This window comes from Rattus rattus, chromosome 14 (assembly GCF_011064425.1).
Source record: "Rattus rattus isolate New Zealand chromosome 14, Rrattus_CSIRO_v1, whole genome shotgun sequence".
In the NCBI taxonomy this organism is placed as follows: Eukaryota; Metazoa; Chordata; class Mammalia; order Rodentia; family Muridae; genus Rattus; species Rattus rattus.
The window spans coordinates 44,056,681-44,080,292 of NC_046167.1; the positions used below are offsets into that span (position 1 = coordinate 44,056,681).

At 43.8% G+C, this 23,612-nt stretch overlaps 1 protein-coding gene and 1 pseudogene across 1 annotated transcript in view; one reads left to right on the forward strand and one right to left on the reverse strand.

Moving 5' to 3' along the window:
- The window catches only part of Mrs2 (magnesium transporter MRS2), a 19,961-nt gene extending 17,577 nt beyond the window's left edge, over nucleotides 1-2,384 (reverse strand). The window contains exons 1-2 of the mRNA XM_032884404.1: nucleotides 2,143-2,384; nucleotides 384-457 (exon numbers count right to left, since the gene is read on the reverse strand). Coding sequence (XP_032740295.1) covers nucleotides 384-457; nucleotides 2,143-2,305 — 237 coding nt within the window. The 5' untranslated portion in view covers nucleotides 2,306-2,384. The remainder of the gene's footprint in view (nucleotides 1-383; nucleotides 458-2,142) is intronic.
- On the forward strand, nucleotides 2,304-23,128 carry LOC116883211 (annotated as a pseudogene).
- The last annotated feature ends 484 nt before the right edge of the window (nucleotides 23,129-23,612 follow it).

The following is a 23,612-nucleotide window of genomic DNA, read 5'->3' on the forward strand; positions in this document are numbered from 1 at the left end:
GTGCGGCGAAGCACATCTGTAATGCCACAACTGAGAGGGCAGAGCCAGGAGGACAAGCTCAAGATCACCCTAGACCACATAGCAAGTCTGAAGTTAGGCTAAGTTACATGAGACTTGTTCTCCCAACCCTCCCTCCTCAAAAGAAAAGAAATGTTGCTGGTGGAAGCCCTTAACATGTACCAGACAAACAATTTTATTGAAAAGGAAAAAATCTTTGAGCTGTCATTTGAACAGCCTGCTCTGTATAGCAAGAGCCTCAGTCATTAGTAAAGCTTCAAGAGTACCTCTAGACCAATCTCTCAGGCACTTGGGTCACAGAGACAAATGCCTTCTCCCACAGTCTAACCCTGCGAACTGGCAAGTACTGGATGCTGTGTACTTACCACAGCAAACACCTGGGCCACGCTGGCTAAAGTAGCTTGAGAGGCATCAGAGGTTCTAAACCGGTACACATCACCTAAGAACAAATGAGAGAATGAATGCCCCCGGCTAACCCAATTTCCTGGAAGGTCAACTGCAACTCTCACAGTACACGGAGCCTTCAGAACAACTCATGTTTTGAAACTTTTTCCTACTGCAAAAAGAAAACACTTGTTCTGTTAGGATTCCAGCTAATCATTCTAGCCATCTTCCTACCCACCACTTCCATGTACTAAATTCACACAGCTGAGGCCTGCTCTTTCTCTGTACTTAGAAAGGTCAGTTGGTGCTGGGGCAATCAGCGCCTGTCTAAAATGCACAAGGCCCTCAGCTTTGTCCTAAGCCCTGCACAAAAGTAATAAAATGAAACCTACATTTGTCTATTGGGTGTGTTTGAATACTATGGAGGTCAGAAGTCTACTTTTCCTTCTACCATGTAAGCTCTAAGGACTGAACAAGTATCCAAATTTGAGTTCCTGTGTTTTAGAGACCACTTAGTTCCCAAGCATTACCAAGGGAGGAAAAAATAAAAGCATGTAATTAAAAGACCAGGTATGGGGAAGGGGCTGTTGACTGACGGCAGCTCATTATGAAAAAAATTTAAGTACAATTTGAAAAAAAAAGGGGGGGCCCCAAACGATTTCTGTTAGGTCTGTTTCTGGGCAATCACATTTGCAGAAACACTGTCTTCAGGTTTCTTTTCTCTTTTAAAAAAAGATTTACTTACTTATTTTAAGTGAGTAGTGTACATTACAGATCGTTGAGCCACCATGTTGTTGCTGGGAATTGAACTCAGGACTCTGGAAGAGCAGTCAGTGCTCTTAACGGCTGAGCCATCTCTCCAGCCTATCTTCAGGTTTCCCCACTGGTTGACAAAAGCATCAGCAAAGACTCCTGTCTTTACCCAGCGTTTTTGCTCCCTTGGCTGTCTGCTTGTACAGTTTAAAGCAAGGATTAATGCTCACCCCTGGCTTCAGATTCAACCTTAGTTCTAGGAATTCCCTACCTTATTCCAGGGCAACTATGTAATTGTATAAATGTGTGCAGAGGAGAAATCAACATAATAAACAGAATTAATAACATCCCAATCATGCTAATCATAGCTCCTACCACCCAGCATCGATTTTGGTTTGGGCTTTACAGCGGGTTTCAAGCCAGCTAGGGCTAGAGTGAGACCATGTCTTAAAACAAATGAAAGCTCCACTTTACAGAATTCTGAGACACAAAAGTAGAAGGGGGCATGAGGAAGTAAAAGGGCCAGTAGGATGAGGGGTGTCAGGGAAAAGTATGTATTAAAGTACCGTAATGAAACCCATTACTTTGGGCTAGGCAGATGGCTAGGCTAGCAAAATGCATGCCATGCTGTCAAGCCTTGAGTTAGACAACTGTCATCTTACCTCCACATGCAAACTCAGAGAAAGGCACTTAAACGCTAAATATAAAACAACAACAAAACAAACAAAAGTAGCCGAACGAGGCGGTTAACGCTTCTAACTGCTTCATTCAGAAGGATGAGACAGGACTGCTTGCTGTCAGTTGGCTGTCAGCCTGGGCCATACACGGAGACCCTGTCTCAATAAACAAGAAACCGCAATCAAGTCCTCACAGTGCTGGCCTGAGAACTAAGGGCAGGGTGAGCCTGACGAGGCCGAGCAGCGGTGAGGACAGCGGGGCCAAGGGCAGGCGGGGCAGAGGCCGCCGGGCCCCGCGGGACGCGCGTACCTGCAGTGCGGGGTGTGCTCGGCGCCTTCTGGCTCCCGGAGGTCAGCGGGGTCGCGCGGCCACAGCAGGCAGCGAGGCTCAGGCGCACCGCCGCCATACACAGAACCCTCCGGGACTGCGCGGCGCGGGGCAGTAGCCTGGGCAGGTAGCGCAGGCACTCCATGGCGCGCGGGCAATCGGGAAGCCGCAATAAGACGCCGGCCCGGCATGCCGGAACTCGGGTAGATCAGTACACCGCGACAACCGCGCACCGCGCCTGCGCAAGCCGTCCCGCGCCTGCGCGCTGTTGTCCACGCATGCTCCGCTGTGGTGTCCGGTGACCCACGACCGGGTCTGTGTCCTTAACCCAGCCAGAACGTACAAGTGTGAATGCACCAGAGTAGCTCAGCTCCGAAAGTGTCCATGGAGAAGCATGCCTTTAATCCCAGCTCTTGGGAGGCAGGGACACGAGAATCTCTATGAGTTCGAGGCCAGTCTGGTCTATGGAGCCAGTTCCAGGCCAACCAGGACTATGCTGAGTGAGGCTTCCCAAAAGAGAGTCACAGTTAAGTATTGTTTCAGGAGCTGTTTTTGCAACCTTTTATAGAGAAAGCAGGACAATCAGAGTCCTGGGCCATCTTCAGCTACACAATGAGTGTCAGCCTAGCACAGATACACCAGACTGTCTTAGACAAAAATAAAACCATAGCTGATATTCAACATTGGTGGCTTTTGGATTTGCAGAGCCCAAAAGGTTTAAAAGATTAAGTGAAAAGACTTCAGTATCTGTCTTTAGAAGCTTTTCCTCAGGGAATGGGATCACAACGTGGTGTAAGCTTGGTTGATAGGCTGGGCAGGTGAGGGCAAAGGTCAAAAGGTTAAGGAAGTCTTGACACCAGTCAAGGGGAGGTCAAAGCATGTTTGATGACAAACAAGGTTGTAATCCTGTTTCTGAGATTTCCTTAATTTCCAGATGATGGAGTTCTCTTCAACACCAGGACCCTTATTTACTGCTCCCTTTCATCTCAGCTTTAGTTTCTGCCCCTAGAACTCTAATTCCTCAAGGACCAATGAAGGAAGAAGTTCCATTTGCTGAGGTTTCTTATGGCTGACCAGGGGTATAGATCCTGCCGGATTGAGGATTGGAAGTCTCAACCTGCCAAATCTTGGGTCTGAGTGTGGGGCTCAGAGGATTATCATTCTTTGGTAATCTGGAGAAAGGATTTTGTTACTCAGGACTCAAAATGGTATGAACAGTCAAGCACCCATTAGATCACTATACCCAGTCCTAGAATTAGCACCAAATCTAGGAGCTTTCTCCACCATGAAGTTGTCGAAAGAAAAGATAATGACAGAGTCACTGCAAATTAAGGAAGGAAAGAGACAAATAGTATATCAGGTTATCTGCAACAAAACAACAACAACAACAAAAAACCCAACCAAATAAAAAATCGACTGTAGTATTCTATCAAAAAAAAAAAAAAAATCAAACCACTGGTGAGCCGGGTGTGGTGGTGAATGGCTATAACCTAAGCCCATGGGAAATGGAGGCTAGCAACTGGAGTCAAGGCCAGCCTCAGCTACATAGTGAGGGCAATGCTAGCCTTATCTGAAAAAAAAAAATCAATTTGTTGGTTCACAGTTGCTGCCTTGCAGAGGGATCTGTCTTGTTCTGTATCCTATCTAGTCTCCTCTACACTGCTGAACTTGTAGCCAAGTAGGATTGGCTTCCAGAGTTAGGACTTTGTATCCTATCCAGCACCTCCTGTAAGCTGCTTAGCTCAGAGATGCCGTCCTCTCTAGTCCTTTGTTCTTTAGGTTGCCTGGCAAAAACTTATTCAAGATTTAGGGAATTTGGTTTGGGACCTTCTGAGGCAACACCGGTTTTCTATACAACTTTATTTCAAAAGGGGTCAGAGGACAAGGCTTCCAGGTCAAATAAAAGTAACATTTTACATGCCATGTTAAGAGTCGCCCGGTGTTCTTTCATCTTTCCTTTGAGGGGTCCTCCACCAGGAAGCCCTTTGGGCTTTCATCATCTAGGGCAGCCATCATTGGAACTGAGGGCTCCTTTGAGAGGGTTAGATATTCTCCCATACAGTGTTTCCCTCTTTTCAGAGATGGACAATCCCTGTGAGGCAGCTGTGTTTCCCTTTCACCTGTTTCTGCAGTGGTGGGAACTATTAGCCCTTTTAGCATGCTCGTCTGCCCGGGGTTCTGTTGTGTGTAATAAAAATGAGAACTTCAACGTAGTAACAATTATAAAGATTTCTACCAAGTGAGAGTATGGCTATACAATCAATTCTACCTATCCTTCCTGTGAAATTACAACCATTTCTAACTTCCCCAAAAAGACAACCTTAGAATAACCACCTCTAGCCCTCCAAACTCAGGGAACTGGGACGACAACTCTTCATAACTACTTCCTGCTGAATATGGGCCTTGAGATATCTTTGAAGGGGCGGGGTCGGTAGGGAAAATGAGGGGGTTGGTTAGGCCTTAAGAAGGCCAAGTCAGCAATTGTTCTTCGCCTCTAGTGTCTGGTTCTGACTGAATCCCTCTGAAAACCCATGACAAAAGGGAGCCCAATCTGGGGCCTGAATATTGTGACCCTTCTTTCAGGACAGCACTCTCCCGGAGCAGATGGCTCCGATCTTTGAAGGAGGCAGGAGTTAGGATCCATAACGTGATAAAGCCCACTCAAACTATGGGAAAGAGCAATTAAGTATTCTCAGGCTGTGCAATTCCGCCTCCCTATCTGAACAAATGCTATCGGGTTTGAAGGATGGCACTCCCTTTTCCCCTACCCAATCAAGTAACACCAGGGGTGGAGAGACCAGTTTATGCATCAGGATCGCTCTCCTAATCTGTGCAGTGGGAAGGACAGTGAACCGGGCCCAGGCTTGTATAATAAAAACTCTCTTTGCATATTGCTTCGGTGTCAAAATTTCTGGCAACCTCCTGGGGGTCCCTCGAAGTGGGCATAACACTTTCTACGTGGGCTCCACGGGAATTGTGGGTTTATACCCTGGCATGATAGATTAGAAAAAGGCCTGAGAATATGCTCATACAGTATTTGTTTAGTTTACATCATTTGTTTGGAATTGTTTTAATTATCAAAATGGGTGTGATTTTGAATTTTGTGGTTGTTTTACTATTTCTCTGGGAGAGAGGTCACTGAACCATCTCTCTAGGCCCCTGAAATGTGTTTCAACTTGTGCATGCTATTTGTGTCTATTATTTGAAAATTTAAAGTTCAGCCTTTTGAGTCATTTTTCTGTTAAAATTAAACATTTACAGCAATCTGGTTTCTCTGGGGCTCTGAAGTTTTAAGATCAGGCTCCCCATGTTGAAAGAGATTGGCCACAAGGGGGCGCACTGTTCCTTGTCGTGTTCATTTGTTAAACAAACATTTAAAATCATTTTTACTGTTGTCTTATTTGTGTGCTGTGTGCATGTGTCCATGTGGAAGTAAGAAGACACCTTTTGGGAGTTGGTTTTATCCCTCTGTCCTGTTCTGGCACGGCCTTTCTTGTTTTTCTCTGCCTTGCTGCCTACCCTAGTCTAACTGGCTTTGGCTTTAAGCAATGCTCCTACTTCACTCTCATCTTACTGTGGGAGTGCTGAAATTAGACATGTGCACGGTCACTTTTGTTCTTTTAAGATGGGTTCCAGGGATCAAATTCAGTCCTGAGGCTTGTCTGTCAAGTGTCTTTATCTTGTAGGCTTTCATGAGTAATCTTTAAATTCATTTTTTAGGGGTTATTTTTGTTTTGGGTTTGTTTTTTACCTTAAAAAAAAAAAGATGGGGGTCTCATGTAGCTCAAACCAGTCTAAAAATGTCTTTGTAGCTAGGAGTAACCTTGAACTTCTGGTAGTTCTGTCTCCGATTCTGAAGGTTGGGCTTATTTATAGGCATGCACCATCACACCAGGGTTTATTCAGTGCAGTGGATGGAGGAAACTCGGGGCTTACTGCGTACTCAGCAAGCACAGAGGGGCAGCCTTCAAAATTCACCTTGAAAGTGAAATCACCAATGAATGCAAGAGTGCATTCAATTAGGAGGGAAATTTTAATAGTGTATAACACATTAGGCAAACTATGACTACAGCAATTGTTAATTTCAAAAGCAAACAGGAATTTCAGTGCCCCCCACATGAAGACATGGTCAGTGCCGAGACAATGCGTACACCAGTTACTCGGACCTAAGGGACCTTGCATCTTGTGTAGACAAATTACCTATACCACTGTACCCCCATAGCTGTGTACACTTGTTAAGTGCCAGCTAATGATGTTTTAAGTCATTCAGAGTCTGTATATATGGTAGCAGGGCTGGGGATGTAGCTTAGTGGTAAATTGCCTACCCAGCCTGTAGAAGGCCCTGCTTCCATTCCCAGCATCACACACACATATGAAAACCCATATGTATTACCGAGCACGTTCATATCCAGGCGATGTGGTGACAGTTTGGACAGGGGACCAAACTCTGGTTTGCATATGTAATATAACCACATATGCATATATGCATATGTATGTAATGCATCACGGCCATTGCTTTGCCAAGGCAGTTGGCAAGCTAATAGGTAAGGTTCCTGTGCACGACATATCCTGACTTTACACTTAATGTTGTGCTAAAAATGTGCATGATTTGTTTCTTCCTTCTTCTCTTTCTGCCTTGAGACAATTCCTGGTATTAACTTGACTTGTCCTTTTTCTCTTACAAAATTGACTCAAACATTCTTAAAACCTTTACATTTGGGGGTGGGGATTTAGCTTAGTGGTAGAGCGCTTGCCTAGCAAGGGCAAGGCCCTGGGTTCAGTCCCCAGCTCCCTAAAAAAAAAAAAAAAAAAAAAAAAAAAGAAAAATAAAAAAAGTCTTAAAAAAACCCTTTACATTTACTAACAGAGATGCTGTAAGACATGATTTTTTTTTTCTTCCTTTGGTAATGAGGTTTTGTACAAGAGCCCTACCATCTGAAGTATCCCCGATTAAACATATGGCTTCTGAATCTAGTCCAATGGGTGCTATTCTTTTGAAAAGTCATCGAAGTATTTAGTGGATTTTAAGATCAATGAGTTGAACAGCACCATATTTTATAGTCATAGAATCTGCTATAGTTTCATTAAGCATCGACACATGCAAATAGATACCTGGCCTTTGTAATGCCTCTTCACATGCTAGTCTGCTGCTGCTGGAGAATTTCAGGCTCTGAACGGCACAGTGCAGCATAGCTTTTGAAGGCCATCCTTCCCATTAATGCTAGAAGTTGGACTCAGTTAACCAATAACTTCTGTATCAGTGATAATCATTGGCTGCAGAATTGTTATCTTGTAATGGTTAACTTCTCTCCCCACTGTTCCCGGCAGGAGGTAGTTTTTAAAATCAGTCTTCTCTTTATTAAAATTCACCATGACCTAAGTCATTTGGCCCTAAAGCAAACAAAACAAATCTTTTATGTACAGAGTAAAAATAAGCATTTTACCTCAGCATGTGTTACTCAACTGGGGAAGACTTTGACAGCCATGGATGAAACACTACTAGTTAAACACAGATATCTGAAAAAAGAAAAGAACATGGTTTTGGTTTAGTTACTGAGAAAAATGTCTGCAGCCCTGGCTAGCCTTGAACTCATGATCTTCTGTTACAGCCTGTTGAGTACTGAGATTGTAGGCCTGAGTCTCTGTACCCACAGCAATATCCTTCTGACAATGGAGAAAGACATAAGCATCTAACTGTACTTGATGTTGGTTGTTTTTTAAAAAAATTACTTTTATGTGTGTGAGTGTTTTGCTGCTTTGTATGTTTGATATATTTATCTGTCTATCTATCTGTATGTCTGCCTGTCTATCGATCTATCGATCAATCTATCTATCTATCTATCTATCTATCTATCTATCTATCTATCTATCTATCTATCTATCTATCTATCTATCTATCTATCTATCTATCTATCCAGTGCCCATGGAGGCCAGAAGAGGGCATTACAGTCTCCTGGGACTGGAATTACAGATAGTTTTGTCATGTGGATGCTGGAAACTCAACCTAGGTCCTCTACAAAGAATAGCAAGTGCTTTTTTTTTTCTCCCATCTTTATTAAATTGGGTATTTCTTATTTACATTTCAATTGTTATTACCTTTCCCAGTTTCCAGGCAAACATCCCCCTAACCCCTTCCCCTCCCCTTCTATATGGGTGCTTCCCTCTCCATCCTCCTCCCCATTACCACCCTCCCCCAGCAATCCCGTTCACTGGGGGTTCAGTCTTGGCAGGACCAAGGGCTTCCCCTTCCACTGGTGCCCTTACTAGGCTATGCAGTTGGAGCCCAGGGTCAGTCCGTGTATAGTCTTTGGGTGTGGCTTAGTCCCTGGAAGCTCTGGTTGCTTGGCATTGTTGTTCATATGGGGTCTCAAGCCCCTTCAAGCTCTTTCAGTCCTTTCTCTGATTCCTTCAACGAGGATCCTGTTCTCAGTTCAGTGGTTTGCTGCTGGCATTCGCCTATGTATTTGCCATATTCTGGCTGTGTCTCTCAGGAGAGATCTACATCCGGTTCCTGTCAGTGGTTCCTGTCGGCCTGCACTTCTTTCCTTCATCCATCTTATCTAGTTTGGTGGCTGTATATGTATGGGCCACATGTGGGGCAGACTCTGAATGGGCATTCCTTCAGTCTCTGTTCTAAACTTTGCCTCCCTATTCCCTCCCAAGGGTATTCTTGTTCCCCTTTTAAAGAAGGAGTGAAGCATTCGCATTTTGGTCATCCTTCTTGAGTTTCATGTGTTCTGTGCATCTAGGGTAATTCAAGCATTTGGGCTAATAGCCACTTATCAGTGAGTGCATACTATGTGTGTTTTTCTGTGATTGGGTTACCTCACTCAGGATGATATTTTCCAGTTCCAACCATTTGCCTACGAATTTCATAAAATCATTGTTTTTGATAGCTGAGTAATATTCCATTGTGTAGATGTACCACATTTTCTGTATCCATTCCTCTGTTGAAGGTCATTTGGGTTCTTTCCAGCTTCTGGATATTATACATAAGGCTGCGATGAACATAGTGGAGCACGTGTCTTTTTTATATGTTGAGGCATCTTTTGGGTATATGCCCAAGAGAGGTATAGCTGGATCCTCAGGCAGTTCAATGTCCAATTTTCTGAGGAACCTCCAGACTGATTTCCAGAATGGTTGTACCAGTCTGCAACCCCACCAACAATGGAGGAGTGTTCCTCTTTCTCTGCATCCTCGCCAGCATCTGCTGTCACCTGAGTTTTTGATCTTAGCCATTCTCACTGGTGTGAGGTGAAATCTCAGGGTTGTTTTGATTTGCATTTCCCTTATGACTAAAGATGTTGAACATTTCTTTAGGTGTTTCTCAGCCATTCAGCATTCCTCAGCTGTGAATTCTTTGTTTAGCTCTGAACCCCATTTTTAATAGGGTTATTTGTCTCCCTGCTGTCTAACTTTGTGAGTTCTTTGTATATTTTGGATATAAGCCCTCCATCAATTGTAGGATTGGTAAAGATCTTTTCCCAATCTGTTGGTTGCCGTTTTGTCCTAACAACAGTGTCCTTTGCCTTACAGAAGCTTTGCAGTTTTATGAGCTCCCATTTGTCAATTCTTGATCTTAGAGCATAAGTCATTGGTGTTTTGTTCAGGAAATTTTTTCCAGTGCCCATGTGTTCCAGATGCTTCCCTAGTTTTTCTTCTATTAGTTTGAGTGTGTCTGGTTTGATGTGGAGGTCCTTGATCCACTTGGACTTAAGCTTTGTACAGGGTAATAAGCATGGATCGATCTGCATTCTTCTACATACAGCAAGTGCTTTTAACCACTGAGCCATCTCTCCAGACTCTGATGTTTCTTCATTGGTTTTGTTTATCTGTTTGTTTGTTTGTTTGTTTGTTTATTTAGAGGCAGGGCCTCACATAGTTCAGGCTAGCCTTGAATTTTCTATGTAGACAAGGATGACTGTGAACTCCTAATTCTCCTGTCTCTGCCTCTTTAGTGCTGGGATCACAGGTGCTACCACATCCAGTTTTGGCTGTCACTCAAGAGTAGTGAGAATCTCAAAATTAAAAAGACACTGCCTCCCACACACATCCTGGTTTGCTTTCTATTGGTACAATCAACATCGTAATCAGAAGCTGCCTGGGTTGGAAGGTGTTTATTTCCCTGGAGACCTTGTCCTTCATCCAGGGAAGTCAGGGCAGGAACTGGAGGAGGTCATGGAGGATTGACGCTTGCCGGCTTGTTTTACAGACGCACATTCTGCTACCTTTCTTATACTTTTCACAGAGTTTGCTCTGTGATGGCACTGCCCACAGTGGGCCGGGTCCTCCCACATCAATCAGGAAACAAGAAAATGTCCCATAAATTTGCCTACAGGCCAATCTGATGGAGGCATTTTCTCAGTCGGGCACTCCCCACGCTGCCCAAGGTTGTGTAGTATTGTAGTCATTCTGAGAACAAGAAGAAACCTTGGAATGGTGGAGAGAAAAGGATCTGGGTAATGTATCAACAATAGCAGCAAGTCATGAATCTCGGCCTGCACCCTTTCTTTTCTCTTTGGTGAAACCTGGTGATAGGCATCAAGCCTGTCTCGGCCCACCTTGAGTCCTTAAGCAGACAGGGGGATGACTGCTTCATGTGCTTCAGCTAAACTGTTTTAAATTTAGCTGAAGCACATGAAGCAGTCATTTTTGAACACAGTTAATAACATCTGTAGATGGTGAATGGTCCAGTAAGGGTTGGAACTCAGACAAGCCTGCCCAGCCCAACTTCATCTTGACTCCTGACATTAAAATTAGGCTTCAAAATGAAGCTGCCTCAGAGGCAAGGAGCCGGACTTCCCTTCTTTGCACGGGTAAGTCACTGAGGAGGAGACTGTGGGTAGCTGTAGGGTGGGGGTAGGGAGTTAGGTGCCCTCTCTGCTCTCTGCTAGCTTAGAGGACGCTGCTTCATTGGTAGGGGAGAAGCACTGCAGGGGTGAGGAGGGACACACAGGGCTGAGGGAGAGGAGGCATGGAGCTGAGCACAACCATGTGTTCATCTTAGGCTGGGAGGCAACTGGCTTCAGACAAAATCTAAGGCAGGGTGAGTTTACGCCACTTTCTTGTACTGTACGGGACAGGCAGTTTCTTATATGTAATCCTTAGAATCTATCACACTCAACTGGTCAATGAAGTGGCAAGATTTATCTTGAAAAAAAAATAGATGTTGGCCATGATGGGGCTTGCTGATATCCCCGCACTTGGGAGGTGGAGGCAGGAGGATGAGGAGTTAAAATTTCAGCTATATAGCAAGGGCGAGGTCTGTCTGGACTACGTGAGACCCTGTCTCTAAAAAGCAAAGGCAACCGCCCAACAAAAGCTATTAGTTTGGCACACGAAGATGCTCCTCCAAACGCAATACATGTTATTTCTTTTTATCTAAAATGGGTAGGTTTTTTTCCTGCCTGTTTTATTGAAGAAAACAAGGCTTATTAATAAGGTAGCTGAGAAACATTCTTATGATCCATATAGAGAGGAAATGCAGCCCAGATCAAAATTTGGGAAGAAGAATCATATGCAGCACTGAAAACACAAGCAATCTTGTTGGAAGTATAATGGCGTTTTCAGGAAAGCCACTTAAAGTCATCCTTAAGAGAGAGTATGCCAGGCAATGGAAGCTGATATTCACCAGTGGTTTGACAGTATGTGTGCATGGTTGTTATCAATAAATACCGGACAGGTCAGCTTCAGAGTTGGGATTCGGAGAAATGCTCTACATCTAGAGTAGATGACTGACCCACTGTCTGGTGTAATGGGGGAGCAGTTCCCCTACCTCTCTCCTCCCTTTAATGCCATCTTTCTCATTATGCATATGTCTGCACACATTTGTATGCGTGCACATCACCATCAGTGCTGGATGGCTTTCTCAATTGCTTTTCACCTCATTCATTCCTATTTCTATCTGTCTGTCTATTTATTTATTTTATTTTTTTTTCTTTTTGCAGTCCTGGCTGTCCTGGAACTTGCTCTGTAGACCAGGCTGACCTCCACCTTATTTCTTGAGACAAAGGCTCTTTCTGAACTTGGAGCTCAGCAATTTGGCTAGACTGGCTACAACCCAGGGATTCTCTGTCTCTCCTTCCCCAGCACTGGAATTATAGGCATGTATATCTTACCCCGCTTAATTTCTTTAAATTTCTTTTATTTGCTTGCCCACGTGTGTATGTGCGTGCGTGCGTGCGTGCGTGCGTGCGTCTTGCGTCGTCGTCTGCGTGCGTCGTCGTGTGTGTGATCCCTGGGAGGATCTTATATTAATGTGGAGGTGTTGAATCTCCTGGAACTAGAGTTTTGAGCCTCCATGTGAGTTGTGGGAACTGAACCTGGGTCCTTTGCAAGAGCATCCAGTGATTTTTAAGCTCTGAGTCATCTCTCCAGCTACCTCCTGCACAACCTTTTAATGTGATTATTAGGGATTTAATTCAGGTCTTCATGCTTGCATTGCAAGACTTTGCAAACTGAACTATCCTAACCTTTCTTTCCTTCTTCCTTCCCTGTCTCTCTTCATCTCTCTTTTCTTCCTTTTCTCTCCAGAATAGTCTACGCTGGCCTTGATCTTTCAGCAATCCTCCTGCCTCAGTCTCCTGAGTGCTTGGCTGCGAAGCTTTCCTTCTTCACCGGCCTGTGGCTACATAGCTCATCTGATGCATTTATTGACTGGTGGATTTGACTGTGGGTGAAACTTTGGGCAATCTTTTCTTGCTTACTGTGGAGTAATTGTCTAGAGATAGGAGAATTCTCCAGGTGGCTAGTTAAATGCCTCCAGAAAGCCTGGGGGCACTGATGACTCCCTCCAAGGAGTTCTGTAGTTTACAAGTGACCTGTCAGTCAAAGGCCCTCATTAAGTAGATGCTGCAGAATGGAATCTCCCAGAGGCTCTTAGTGAAGAAGGGCATGGTAAGGCAGGGGTGATTCTGCCTCTTGAAGTTGGGTTGAGTTTTGCTTCTTTAAGACCTCAGATAGCTAAGATCATTTCTAATATGTCTTCTTAGTTATTATGTCAAGCCATTAATTTGTATATATCTTTAAAATTTTTGTTGTATATATTGTGTATGTATGTATGCATGTTTGTATGCATGCATGTATGTATATGTCCACATGCATGCGTGTGCCTAAGGAGGCTAGAGGATGACATTGGAAGTCTTATTTTTTGAGACAGGCTTTCTCCTGGCTTGGAGCTTATTATAGAGGCTAGGCTGGTTAGTTAGCAAACCCTAGAGAGCCTCCTGTCCCACTCGTGTGCGTCAGGCTCCCACATTTTTAGGCCTTGGGTAAAATAAGTCAAAATGAACAAGCATATTTCACCCAGCTCTTGTTCACATGCATCCCATGAGCATTTTCCAAGGCCCCCTGATTGTTGTTTAGTTTCCACAGCTTTGCATGCCCCTCATTCTCTGCTCTGCTGCCTTTGAGCAATCTACTGCTTGTGAAACTAAGGTACCAATACCTGGATATTGTTATCTTGGGAGTGATGCTGTCTCCTGTCTGGTGCCTCGTCAGTCTTCAGGGACCAGAGCACAGTGCCAAGGTGACTCAGCTCCCTGCCATAGAAGGCTCCCAAGGTCCTGCTCCCATTTCTACATTATATTCTACACAAGTACCACAGAATAGCTTTGTTCATGCACTGGAGAATTTGTACTGAATATTTCATTCCAGCTTTGCTCATAGCATTCAAATCTCCATGAGGTCATAGAGTTTGGAAACTTATGCAGAGGTGCCCTTCTCCCCTGACCAGGCTTATAACTCTTACCAACTCTTACTTCAGATGTGGAGCTGTTTCTTCAGATGCCCAAGTTTTCCATTAAAGCTCACTCTCCATCAAGGTGGGGCACAAGCCTTTAATCTCAGCATTCTAGAGTCAGGACGGGCAGATCTCTGTGAGTATTAGGGTCAGCCTGGTCTACATAGAGAGGCCTAAGCCAGCTATCTCAAACACAATAACACCCCAAAATACCACTGTTCTGTTTACCTATCAGTCTTTGACTCACACTTAGATCTGTGTGGATTTCTGGAGTAGTCACAGCCCTTCCTTCCTCCTCTCCTCTGTATTTTTTCCTCCCTCACTTCCTTTTTCCTCCTCCTCCTTGTCAATCTCCTTTGATGTATACATTCATTCATTTGCTGCACACATTGCCCCATCGCTGTGCCTCAGTCTCATCCTGTACGGTGGACTGACAAGTTATGAGAACGCTATAAAATGTCTTCCTGAGGGACAGTTCCTGGCATTGCTGTGCCGGTTCCTTCTCTCAGCATAGGATTCCTTGGGAAAGTCCCACTTCTTTGGGGCCCACTGTTTCAACAGTCTGACAGATTAAGGGATGGAAGTGTCTCTCGATTATTTTCATCCAGGTCTTACAGTACAAACATTGTTTTCTGTGTGTACCAGGCTATAAAGCCAGGCTTCTGTTTAACTAGAGCTGAGCCCTTGTTTACCTCATAAGAAAGGCCTTCCTCACTGCCCCATGTAAACTTAGCCTTCTATTTAACTTTCAGCTTCACTCAGGACCTGAAGATGGGCTAGGTTCTGGGTGTCACTGGGTCTGTTTGTCCTTCTGTCCAGGGAGGTCACAGTGAGTAAATATCCCCTTTCACCTTTCACTAGTCATTTGGTCCTTTTACTTAGCTTTGAGGACTAATGCTTGAATCTGGTTTGGGCCTGGGTTATACTCCCAAATTGGGTAACAATATTGTGTATCCTAATCTACCTCTGAGAGATTCCTTTGCTCCCAGTAACATAAGAAACAATGTTTCATATTCAACTCAGCTCTATTGGCTTGCTCGACTCATCCAGATGTTGCACGGGAGCCCACCTTGAGTTGTACTCCCCCATGAGTGACTGTCTCCTGTGATTTCATCTATGGGGCTTCTCCATGGATTGCTCTTGAGGCACAGTCACATCTCCAGGTCACCAAATACTCTAATGGGGCCTCTGGGCATATGGTTCACAGTATTTCTAAACCTATTCCTTTGGGAAGCATGCTTCAGGGAAATCCCAGCCCAGCAAAAGCACAGGGAAGAGTGCCATGGGAAGCCCAGTCTCCCATTCCCAGGAACTCCAGAATACAGGGAGTTAGCTCTAGCAGAGAATAAGAGCACATTTATGTTGCCAAGGGGCAGCTCTAATAGAGCAGGAATGTTTCCCCAAGATGGCCAGGCAACCGAGGGACTCTGGAACCCCGTGGGGTTTGGGATTCCCTTTCCTCAGAGGGGTGGTTGATTACCCTGAACTGGGGTGCCTCTATCAACAGTCTCAGATACTTTCTTGGTTTTCAAGGTCCTTGCTGATAGGGTTCAGCCACCTGAGTCCTGTTTGCTTTCATCAAGGTTCGTTCCTCAGCCGCAGGCCTCCGTCTCCAGGCCAGGCCTGGGTTGCAGACCGTGTGCCTTTCAATTCTCCCATCTTCTCTCGCTGGCTCTTAACTGATATCACTTCTTCACTTCATCACATCAAGTCTAATTCTTTTAGATTTATTTTACTTTATGTGTTTGAGTGGTTTGCATTCAAATGCCTTCCTGATGCCCACAGAAGTCAGAAAGGGCTTCACATCCCCACAGAGACATTACTGATAGTTGCAAGGTATCATGGGTATTATGAGAACGGAAACCAGATACTCTGAAAGACCAACAAGTGGTTTTAGATGCTGAGCTGTCTCTTCAGCCTCGAGTCCAGTCAAGTCTTAAGGCACAGCGTGATGGCTGGCTGAGATTGTCAATTCGACTGGATTAAGAAGAAACTAAAGTGATGGGGTGGCTTGTGGGTCTGTCCGTGAGGATGTTTCTAGATAATAGGCTGAAGACATCCCCTGAATGTGAATGTACCATGCAATGGGCTGGGGTCCCAGACTTAATAAAAATGGACAAAGCAGGAAGCTTCTGAGCTGTGAGGTTCCCTTTCTCTGTTTGTGCTCCTTGTTGGCACCATGAACTAGGCTGCTCCTTGGCATGCCTTGCTCACCATGATGTATTGCATTCTTCTCAATTATGAGCCAAGATGAAAGCCTTTCTTCTTTTTTTCTCCATCTTTATTAAATTGGGTATTTCTTATTTACATTTCAATTGTTATTACCTTTCCCAGTTTCCAGGCAAACATCCCCCTAACCCCTTCCCCTCCCCTTCTATATGGGTGCTTCCCTCTCCATCCTCCTCCCATTACCACCCTCCCCCAGTAATCCCGTTCACTGGGGGTTCAGTCTTGGCAGGACCAAGGGCTTCCCCTTCCACTGGTGCTCTTACTAGGCTATTCATTGCTACCTATGCAGTTGGAGCCCAGGGTCAGTCCGTGTATAGTCTTTGGGTGGTGGCTTAGACCCTGGAAGCTCTGGTTGCTTGGCATTGTTGTTCATATGGGGTCTCGAGCCCCTTCAAGCTCTTCCAGTCCTTTCTCTGATTCCTTCAACGGGGGTCCTGTTCTCAGTTCAGTGGTTTAATGATGGCATTCGCCTATGTATTTGCTGTATTCTAGCTGTCTCTCTCAGGAGAGATCTACATCCAGTTCCTGTCAGTGGTTCCTGTCGGCCTGCACTTCTTTGCTTCATCCATCTTATCTAGTTTGGTGGCTGTATATGTATGGGCCACATGTGGGGCAGGCTCTGAATGGGTGTTCCTTCAGCCTCTGTTCTAAACTTTGCCTCCCTATTCCCTCCCAAGGGTATTCTTGTTCCCCTTTTAAAGAAGGAGTGAAGCATTCGCATTTTGGTCATCCTTCTTGAGTTTCATGTGTTCTGTGCATCTAGGGTAATTCAAGCATTTGGGCTAATAGCCACTTATCAGTGAGTGCATACCATGTGTGTTTTTCTGTGATTGGGTTACCTCACTCAGGATGATATTTTCCAGTTCCATCTATTTGCCTATGAATTTCATAAAGTCATTGTTTTTGATAGCAGAGTAGTATTCCATCAGCTGTTTGGTCACATAGCTAAGTGGTGAATATCTTCAGTATAAGGCTCATTTCTCCAGACTCTCTTGGATTTCCAATACACTTTCAGGCTTTTCCACAGTTCGTTTCTTTTTCTTTGATTTACAGCACTGACTAGGGACTACAGCACACTTTTCAACAACATGGCATACAGGCAGCTTCATCTTGCTCCCAGTCTCACAGAGGCTGGCTACAATGTTCCACTGTTAGCTGTGAGATCTGTAGTAGCTTCACTTTGATGGATGTACTTTGTTATGCTGCCACAATTATGTTGTTTTTCCTTGATCTGAGATTGGAATCCAGGTATCCTATTCCAGGATGTTAGGCAAGTACTCTATTATGGAGGTACATCCTCAGTAATAGTTTTGCTCCTAATTTTCTAAGTTTTTATCCTAACTGAATACTGAATCTGATCTACAAGTTTTGAAACAATTATATGATTTTTCTCCTTTATCAATAACATAGGCAATTCAATTATTTTTTCTAATGTCAAAATAACTTTGCTTAACTTGGCATAAATATAAATTAGTTATGTTGTATAATCTTGGCTTTTGCTTAATATTTAGATTAGAATATTTATATTTACATACCATTTTATTTGTTCTTGCCAGATTTTGATATAAAGGCTATGCTAGATTCAGAAAGAGTATTATATTGAAATTATACTTTATAATTTATAGTATATAAATGTTTGGCAGAACTCGTCAGTCAAACAGTTGAATCTCGTTTTTGTTTTATTTAGATTCTAGAGTTTCTGTGTTTTAAGAAACACACTCATCTTTTCAAGTTTATTGACATAGGCATTCCGTAGTGTAATTTTTAATCCTAAAGTCTGAGGCAGCTATAATATGTTGTTGCATCTTTGTTCTCACCATTGTTCTTAATATCATTTTTTAAAAACTTTTGTTTTTTAAGATATGATCTTACTCTGTAGTTCATTCTAACCTTGTACTTGTGGCAACCCTGCTGCCTCAGCCTTCTGAATGCTGGGATTACTGCTTTGAGCCATTACGCCTGACATACCTTTACATTTAATTAATTTCAATATGGATTTTATGTAGCAAACATTCCAAGAGAAAGTTTTCAATTTTGCTGATTATATCCATGCAATAGCTTTCTCGTTTTCATTTTATTATTATTATTATTATTATTATTATTATTATTGTTATTATTATTGTTATTATTATTGTTGTTATTATCATGTGCCAAAGATATGGCTCAGTGGGTAAGAGCTTGCCACACAAGTCTGGTAACCTGAGTCCATCTCCAGATCCCACTGTGGAGGCAGAGAACAGCTCCCAAAAGTCTCTTTTGACCCTCATATGTACACTGTGGCGTGTGCACAGTGGTGCTTACATACAGGTCATACAACAGCAGAGTACAAATGACAGTAGTAAAGTAACATTTGAAATTATTTGTATGTGTGTATGTGTGTGGTGTCAAAGTGTGGGCTTTTAAGGGGTTTTGGACATGAGAAGTCAGAGACCAACTCTTGGGAATTAGTTCTGTTTTCCTATTGGGGACAGACCCAGGTTTTCAGGAGTGTTTGGCAAGTGCTTTACCCAATGGGCTGTCTCTGCAGTCACAATTTATGCCCTTGAAAATAGCGGTTTCCTCTTATTTCCTAAAGCTTACTTTGACACTGGTTTTCCAAGTTAAGCTAAAATTCTGTTTGGTTTGTGCTGCTTCTCCAGATTATCTGTTTCAGCAGTTGGAAAACTGGGTCTCTACTTTTTAGAGCTCAGAGGTACAGAATGAGGTTCTAGAGCTCAGAGGTACAGATAAGGAGGTCCCATAGTTCTGGGTTTGATCGCTGTGACTGTGAACCATCAGGAGTTCTGTAATCTCTTTGACCCATGCCTGCCCTTCCCCTGATGTTAAAGGAGCCATATCCTTCCTGTTCAGGTTCTGTGAAGACGGCACAATTTTTTGTTCTCCACTTTATTTACACTCCAATCTGAGCCTCCCCATTCCCTTAGGGGCCTCCCAGGCTCTCCATCAGGGGTGGCTTAGACTTTCCTCAGTGCCTGCTTCTCTCTGTAGCCATCTGAACATCAGTCCCTGGCTCCAGGGCAGGGGCTGGAGCACAGCATTAACCCTGACTTCAGGCATGCTGGCCTCCTACAATTTCTGCTTCCATGTGCTTTTTAGCTTTTCTGAATTCTTTCAGTTTTTCCTAAATTGACACCACATTTGATCAATGCATAAAAAAATCCAACATTTTTGATAATGTAAGAAAGATAATGAGGCGGGGAAAGTGCCTCGTTATGGTAACCCTAGCACTTGGGAGACTGAGGCAGGGGGATTGCTAGGTGTCTGAGATGAGCTACACAGTGAGTTCAAATCCAACCTGAGATATATAGTGAGGCCCTGATTCAAAAACAACCCCTCCAAATAACAACAAGATAAATAAATAAATAATAAGCAAACAATGCCTTTGAACACTGTTGGAATACTTATCTACTAGCATTTTCCTTAAGGGACCAATAAAAGCAGAGATCATAAATTCCACTGTGTCATCAAACACAGTGTTTGGGTGCAGCATGGTAAAGGTTCAGTTCCTCAGAGCGTGTGCACCACAGTTGGCTGTCAGGGGTGTTTACTCAGCACCGGCACTTACTGCCCTACTCAGTGCTGTTTTCTCCAATACAGAGAAGACAGCAGCTGTCTGTACTCCTTCTCCCACTTCCTTCTTCCTGTCTCTAGACTCACCATGAATGATGCATTCGCAGGTCACATGCAGGCCTTCACATGCTGGTCCCTCAAAATGGAACTATGCATCTCACGGAAAATAGTAACTTACAGAAGCATGACCTTTGCGTAACATAGGATTTGCAGATAAATACCTAAGGGTTTCTTTGGGGTTCACTTCAGTATCCATGTATGACTTTACACAAAAAGACAAGCTTTCTTCTTGTTAGAGATTGTGACTGCTCATCAAAAATGGAGATAAATCAACTCAAGTATTATTAGTGACTTTTGTTTTTTAGAAAGGGTCTCAAGGACCTCATGTACTACCTTGAAGTAGTAGCCATTGGATAATTTTGTACTTTTGGTCCTTCTACCTGAGTTCTAGGATTGCAGGAGTGTACCATAATGCCTGGTTTATGTAGTGCTGGGAAAGTCAAAACCAAGAGCTCAGCCATGCTAAACAAGCACTCTACCGATGGATCCACTTTCTTAGCCACTAAATTACTATTTATCTTTATGTAGTGTTTTACAGAATGTAAGTATGTGTACTGTGTGCCTTCCTGGCATCATGTGCATGCCTGGTACCCAGAGGCTCGAAGAAGGCATTGGAGGCCCTGGAACTAGAGTTACAGTCAGCCATGAGCTGCCACGTGGGTGCAGGCCACAGAACTTGATGCTCTTAACTGTTGAGTCATCTCTCCAGCTCCAAGATGGTGCTCAATCCCCAGCACCCACATGGTGGCTCACAACTGCCTTAAGTCCACTCCCAGGAGCTCTGACACCCTCTTCTGGCCTCCCTGGACACTGTGTGCACATAATATACAGACATACAGGAAGACAGAACACCCATATGCATAAAACAAAATGAAAAAACAAAAAAAACTTAATTCATTAATTTTATGATCATCATATGATCAAGCATTTTCCACTTAACTCTAAACTGATGTAAGGACCTAGAGAGGGGAAGAAGAAGCTGTAAGTTTACAGACAGTCTACATTATTTGGCTGTATAGAAGGGATGAGGACACTATTTCTTAGAGCCAGCCACTGTGGTCCAGCCTAGGGCTTCATGCAAACTGTGTAAACTGAGCTATACCCCTATCCTATTAGGCACCTGCATTTCCAAGGTGGCTGACTGGGGTAGGTGGTCTAGCACATCAAGGAAGAGCTTAGTTATTACCAGAATGGGTAAGAAGCATCAGGGCCCGTCAGAAATGGGAGCCACTACCCACACCAAGATCTGAGAGAATTGAGCTGGAGCTATAATTCACTTGGTAGAATGCTTGCTTCCTGTGAGTGAGGCCCTGGGGTTTGGTTTGGGACTGGAGAGATGGCTCAGCTGTAAGAGAGCCTGCTGCTCTTCAGAGGACCAGGGCTTGGTTCCAGCATCGTGTCAGGTGGCCTACAACAGCCTGTAACTGTAGGTCCAAAACAAAAGCTCCTGCTCTAGCTCCTTTAGTGACTGAGATGTGGAAAGCAGCTGTAATGAGTGATCTGGAAGGACAAGCAAGGACTGAAATTGGTTTCACATTTCAGTCATGTCTCTATTGTCTTGTATAAACACAAATCCTAGCTCAGTAGTGTGTGTGTGTGTGTGTGTGTGTGTGTGTGTATGTATGTGTGTGTGTGAGTGTGTGTGTGTGTATGTGTGTGTGTGTGTGTGTGTGTGTAGTCCTGGGCAGGAGAGCTTATTTTGTGTGGTTGGCACCAATTTCACACAGTGAGACATTTTCTATCTGAAGCCAAACTACTAATTTAACATAAACAAAATGAACAAACAAACAGAAACCCAGTACTAGTAAAACCTTGTCTCAAAACCAAAAACAACTCCCCAAACCTCCCAAATCCCCCCAAAATTCTTTATTCAATGCTTATTTGCCTGAAACTAATTTGTGGCATAAGAACATTTTCCAGTTTTTAACAGCTCATTTTCTTAATTTTTAGAATATATTTTCTTTTCTTTCTTTCTTTCTTTTTTCTTTTTTCTTTTTTTTTTTTTTTAAGATTTTTTATTTATGAGTACACTGTCAGTCTCTTCAGACACACCAGAAGAGGTCATCGGATCCCATTACAGATGGTTGTGAGCCACCATGTGGTTGCTGGGAATTGAACTCAGGACCCTGGAAGAGCAGTCAGTGCTCTTAACCACTGAGCCATCTCTCCAGCTCTAGAATACATTTCCTATTCACTCACAAAATAATTACTTTTGCTTACTGTGCTAGGCACAGGAAAGATGACGAATAAAACAGGAACAATCTTTTCCCTCAGGAAATTTACACATACAGCTTTACATATGGGTTCATAATTAAACCTATCATACAAAGACACAAGTACAGTTGGTAAAACAATGGAGGAACATATATAATACTTGGGGGTATTCATCCTGATCTGGGGAGTGACACAGAAATTATTTCCGGGGGCGATGACACATTGGTTGGAAGGAGCCAGATAAACGGAGATGGAGATGTTAAAGGAAGTCGAGATCAAGCTTTGGGTTGCAGAGGCGTAGGGCAGGCAGTGGAGGGGCGAGGGGGGGGAAGCAGGATGGTATTCCAAGCTGATGATTCCCGATTTCACTGCAGGGAACGAAAAAGCACCTTCCGAGTGCAGATCAAGGCCTCAAACTCACAGAAATTCACTGCCTCCGCCTCCTAAGTGCCAGGGTTAAAGGGATGTGCCACCATGAGCAGCAGCAGCAGCAGCAGCAGCAGCAGCAGAATTTTAAGCTAGAAGGGGTAAGGAACACTTTGTTTTGCAGCAGCAGTCTTTCAGGCTGGCTGGTTGAAAAGAATGGAAAATAGTGTCATGGTGGGAAGCCAGCCTGCAAGCAGACAGATGCCGGAGAAGAGGCTGAGAATTATACATCCAGACCAATAGGGAAGGAAGAGAATGCTACACTGGATCTATTTTGCGGTATCACGGTTGCCCTCAGGCCTCTGGTGAAGCCCAAGATCGTCAAAAAGAGGTCCAAGAAGTTCATCAGGCACCAGTCAGACCGATATGTGAAAATTAAGGGAAACAGGTGGAAACCCAGAGGCATCGACAACAGGGTACGGAGAAGATTCAAGGGCCAGATCCTGATGCCTATCATTGGTTACCGGAGCAACAAGAAAACCAAGCACATGCTCTGCCTATCTGCTTAGCGGCTTCCGGAAGTTTCTGGTCCACAATGTCAAAGAGCTGGAAGTGCTGCTGAAGTGCAACAAATCTTACGGTGCTGAGATTACTCACAATGTGTCCTCTAAGAACCGAAAAGCCACCGTAGAAAGAGCAGCAAAGCTGGCCATCAGAGTCACCAATCCCAACGCCAGGCTACACAGTGAAAAAAGTGAACAGATGACTTGTGTGCATGTTTGTGTTTAAATGAAACCACAAAAACTGCCAACAAAAAAGAAAGAAAGAAAGAAAAGAAGAAAGAAAGAAAAGAAAGAAAGAAAAGAAAGAAAGAAAAGAAAGAAAGAAAAGAAAGAAAAGAAAGGAGGAAGGAAGGAAGGAAGGAAGGAAGAAAGAAAGAAAGAAAGAAAGAAAGAAAGAAAGAAAGAAAGAAAAAAATGCTACAGTGGTCAGACTTGAGCTTCTGAGACCTCAAAGGCCACCCACTAGTGACACACTTTCTCCAACGAAGCCACATCTACTCAATCAAGGCCACACCTTCTAACAGTGCCACTCCTTGTGTGCCTTTGGGATCCCTTTTTAGTCAAACCTCCACAGAGAACAAAGAAAAAGGGAATATTTTAAGAAAATGTGTGGTGCTTTCTCATTGCTTTGTCCCAGTACCTGATAAATGACTTAATGGAGGAGGGCAACACATGGTGGCAGGTGACAGGAACTGTAGCAGCAGCCCCTG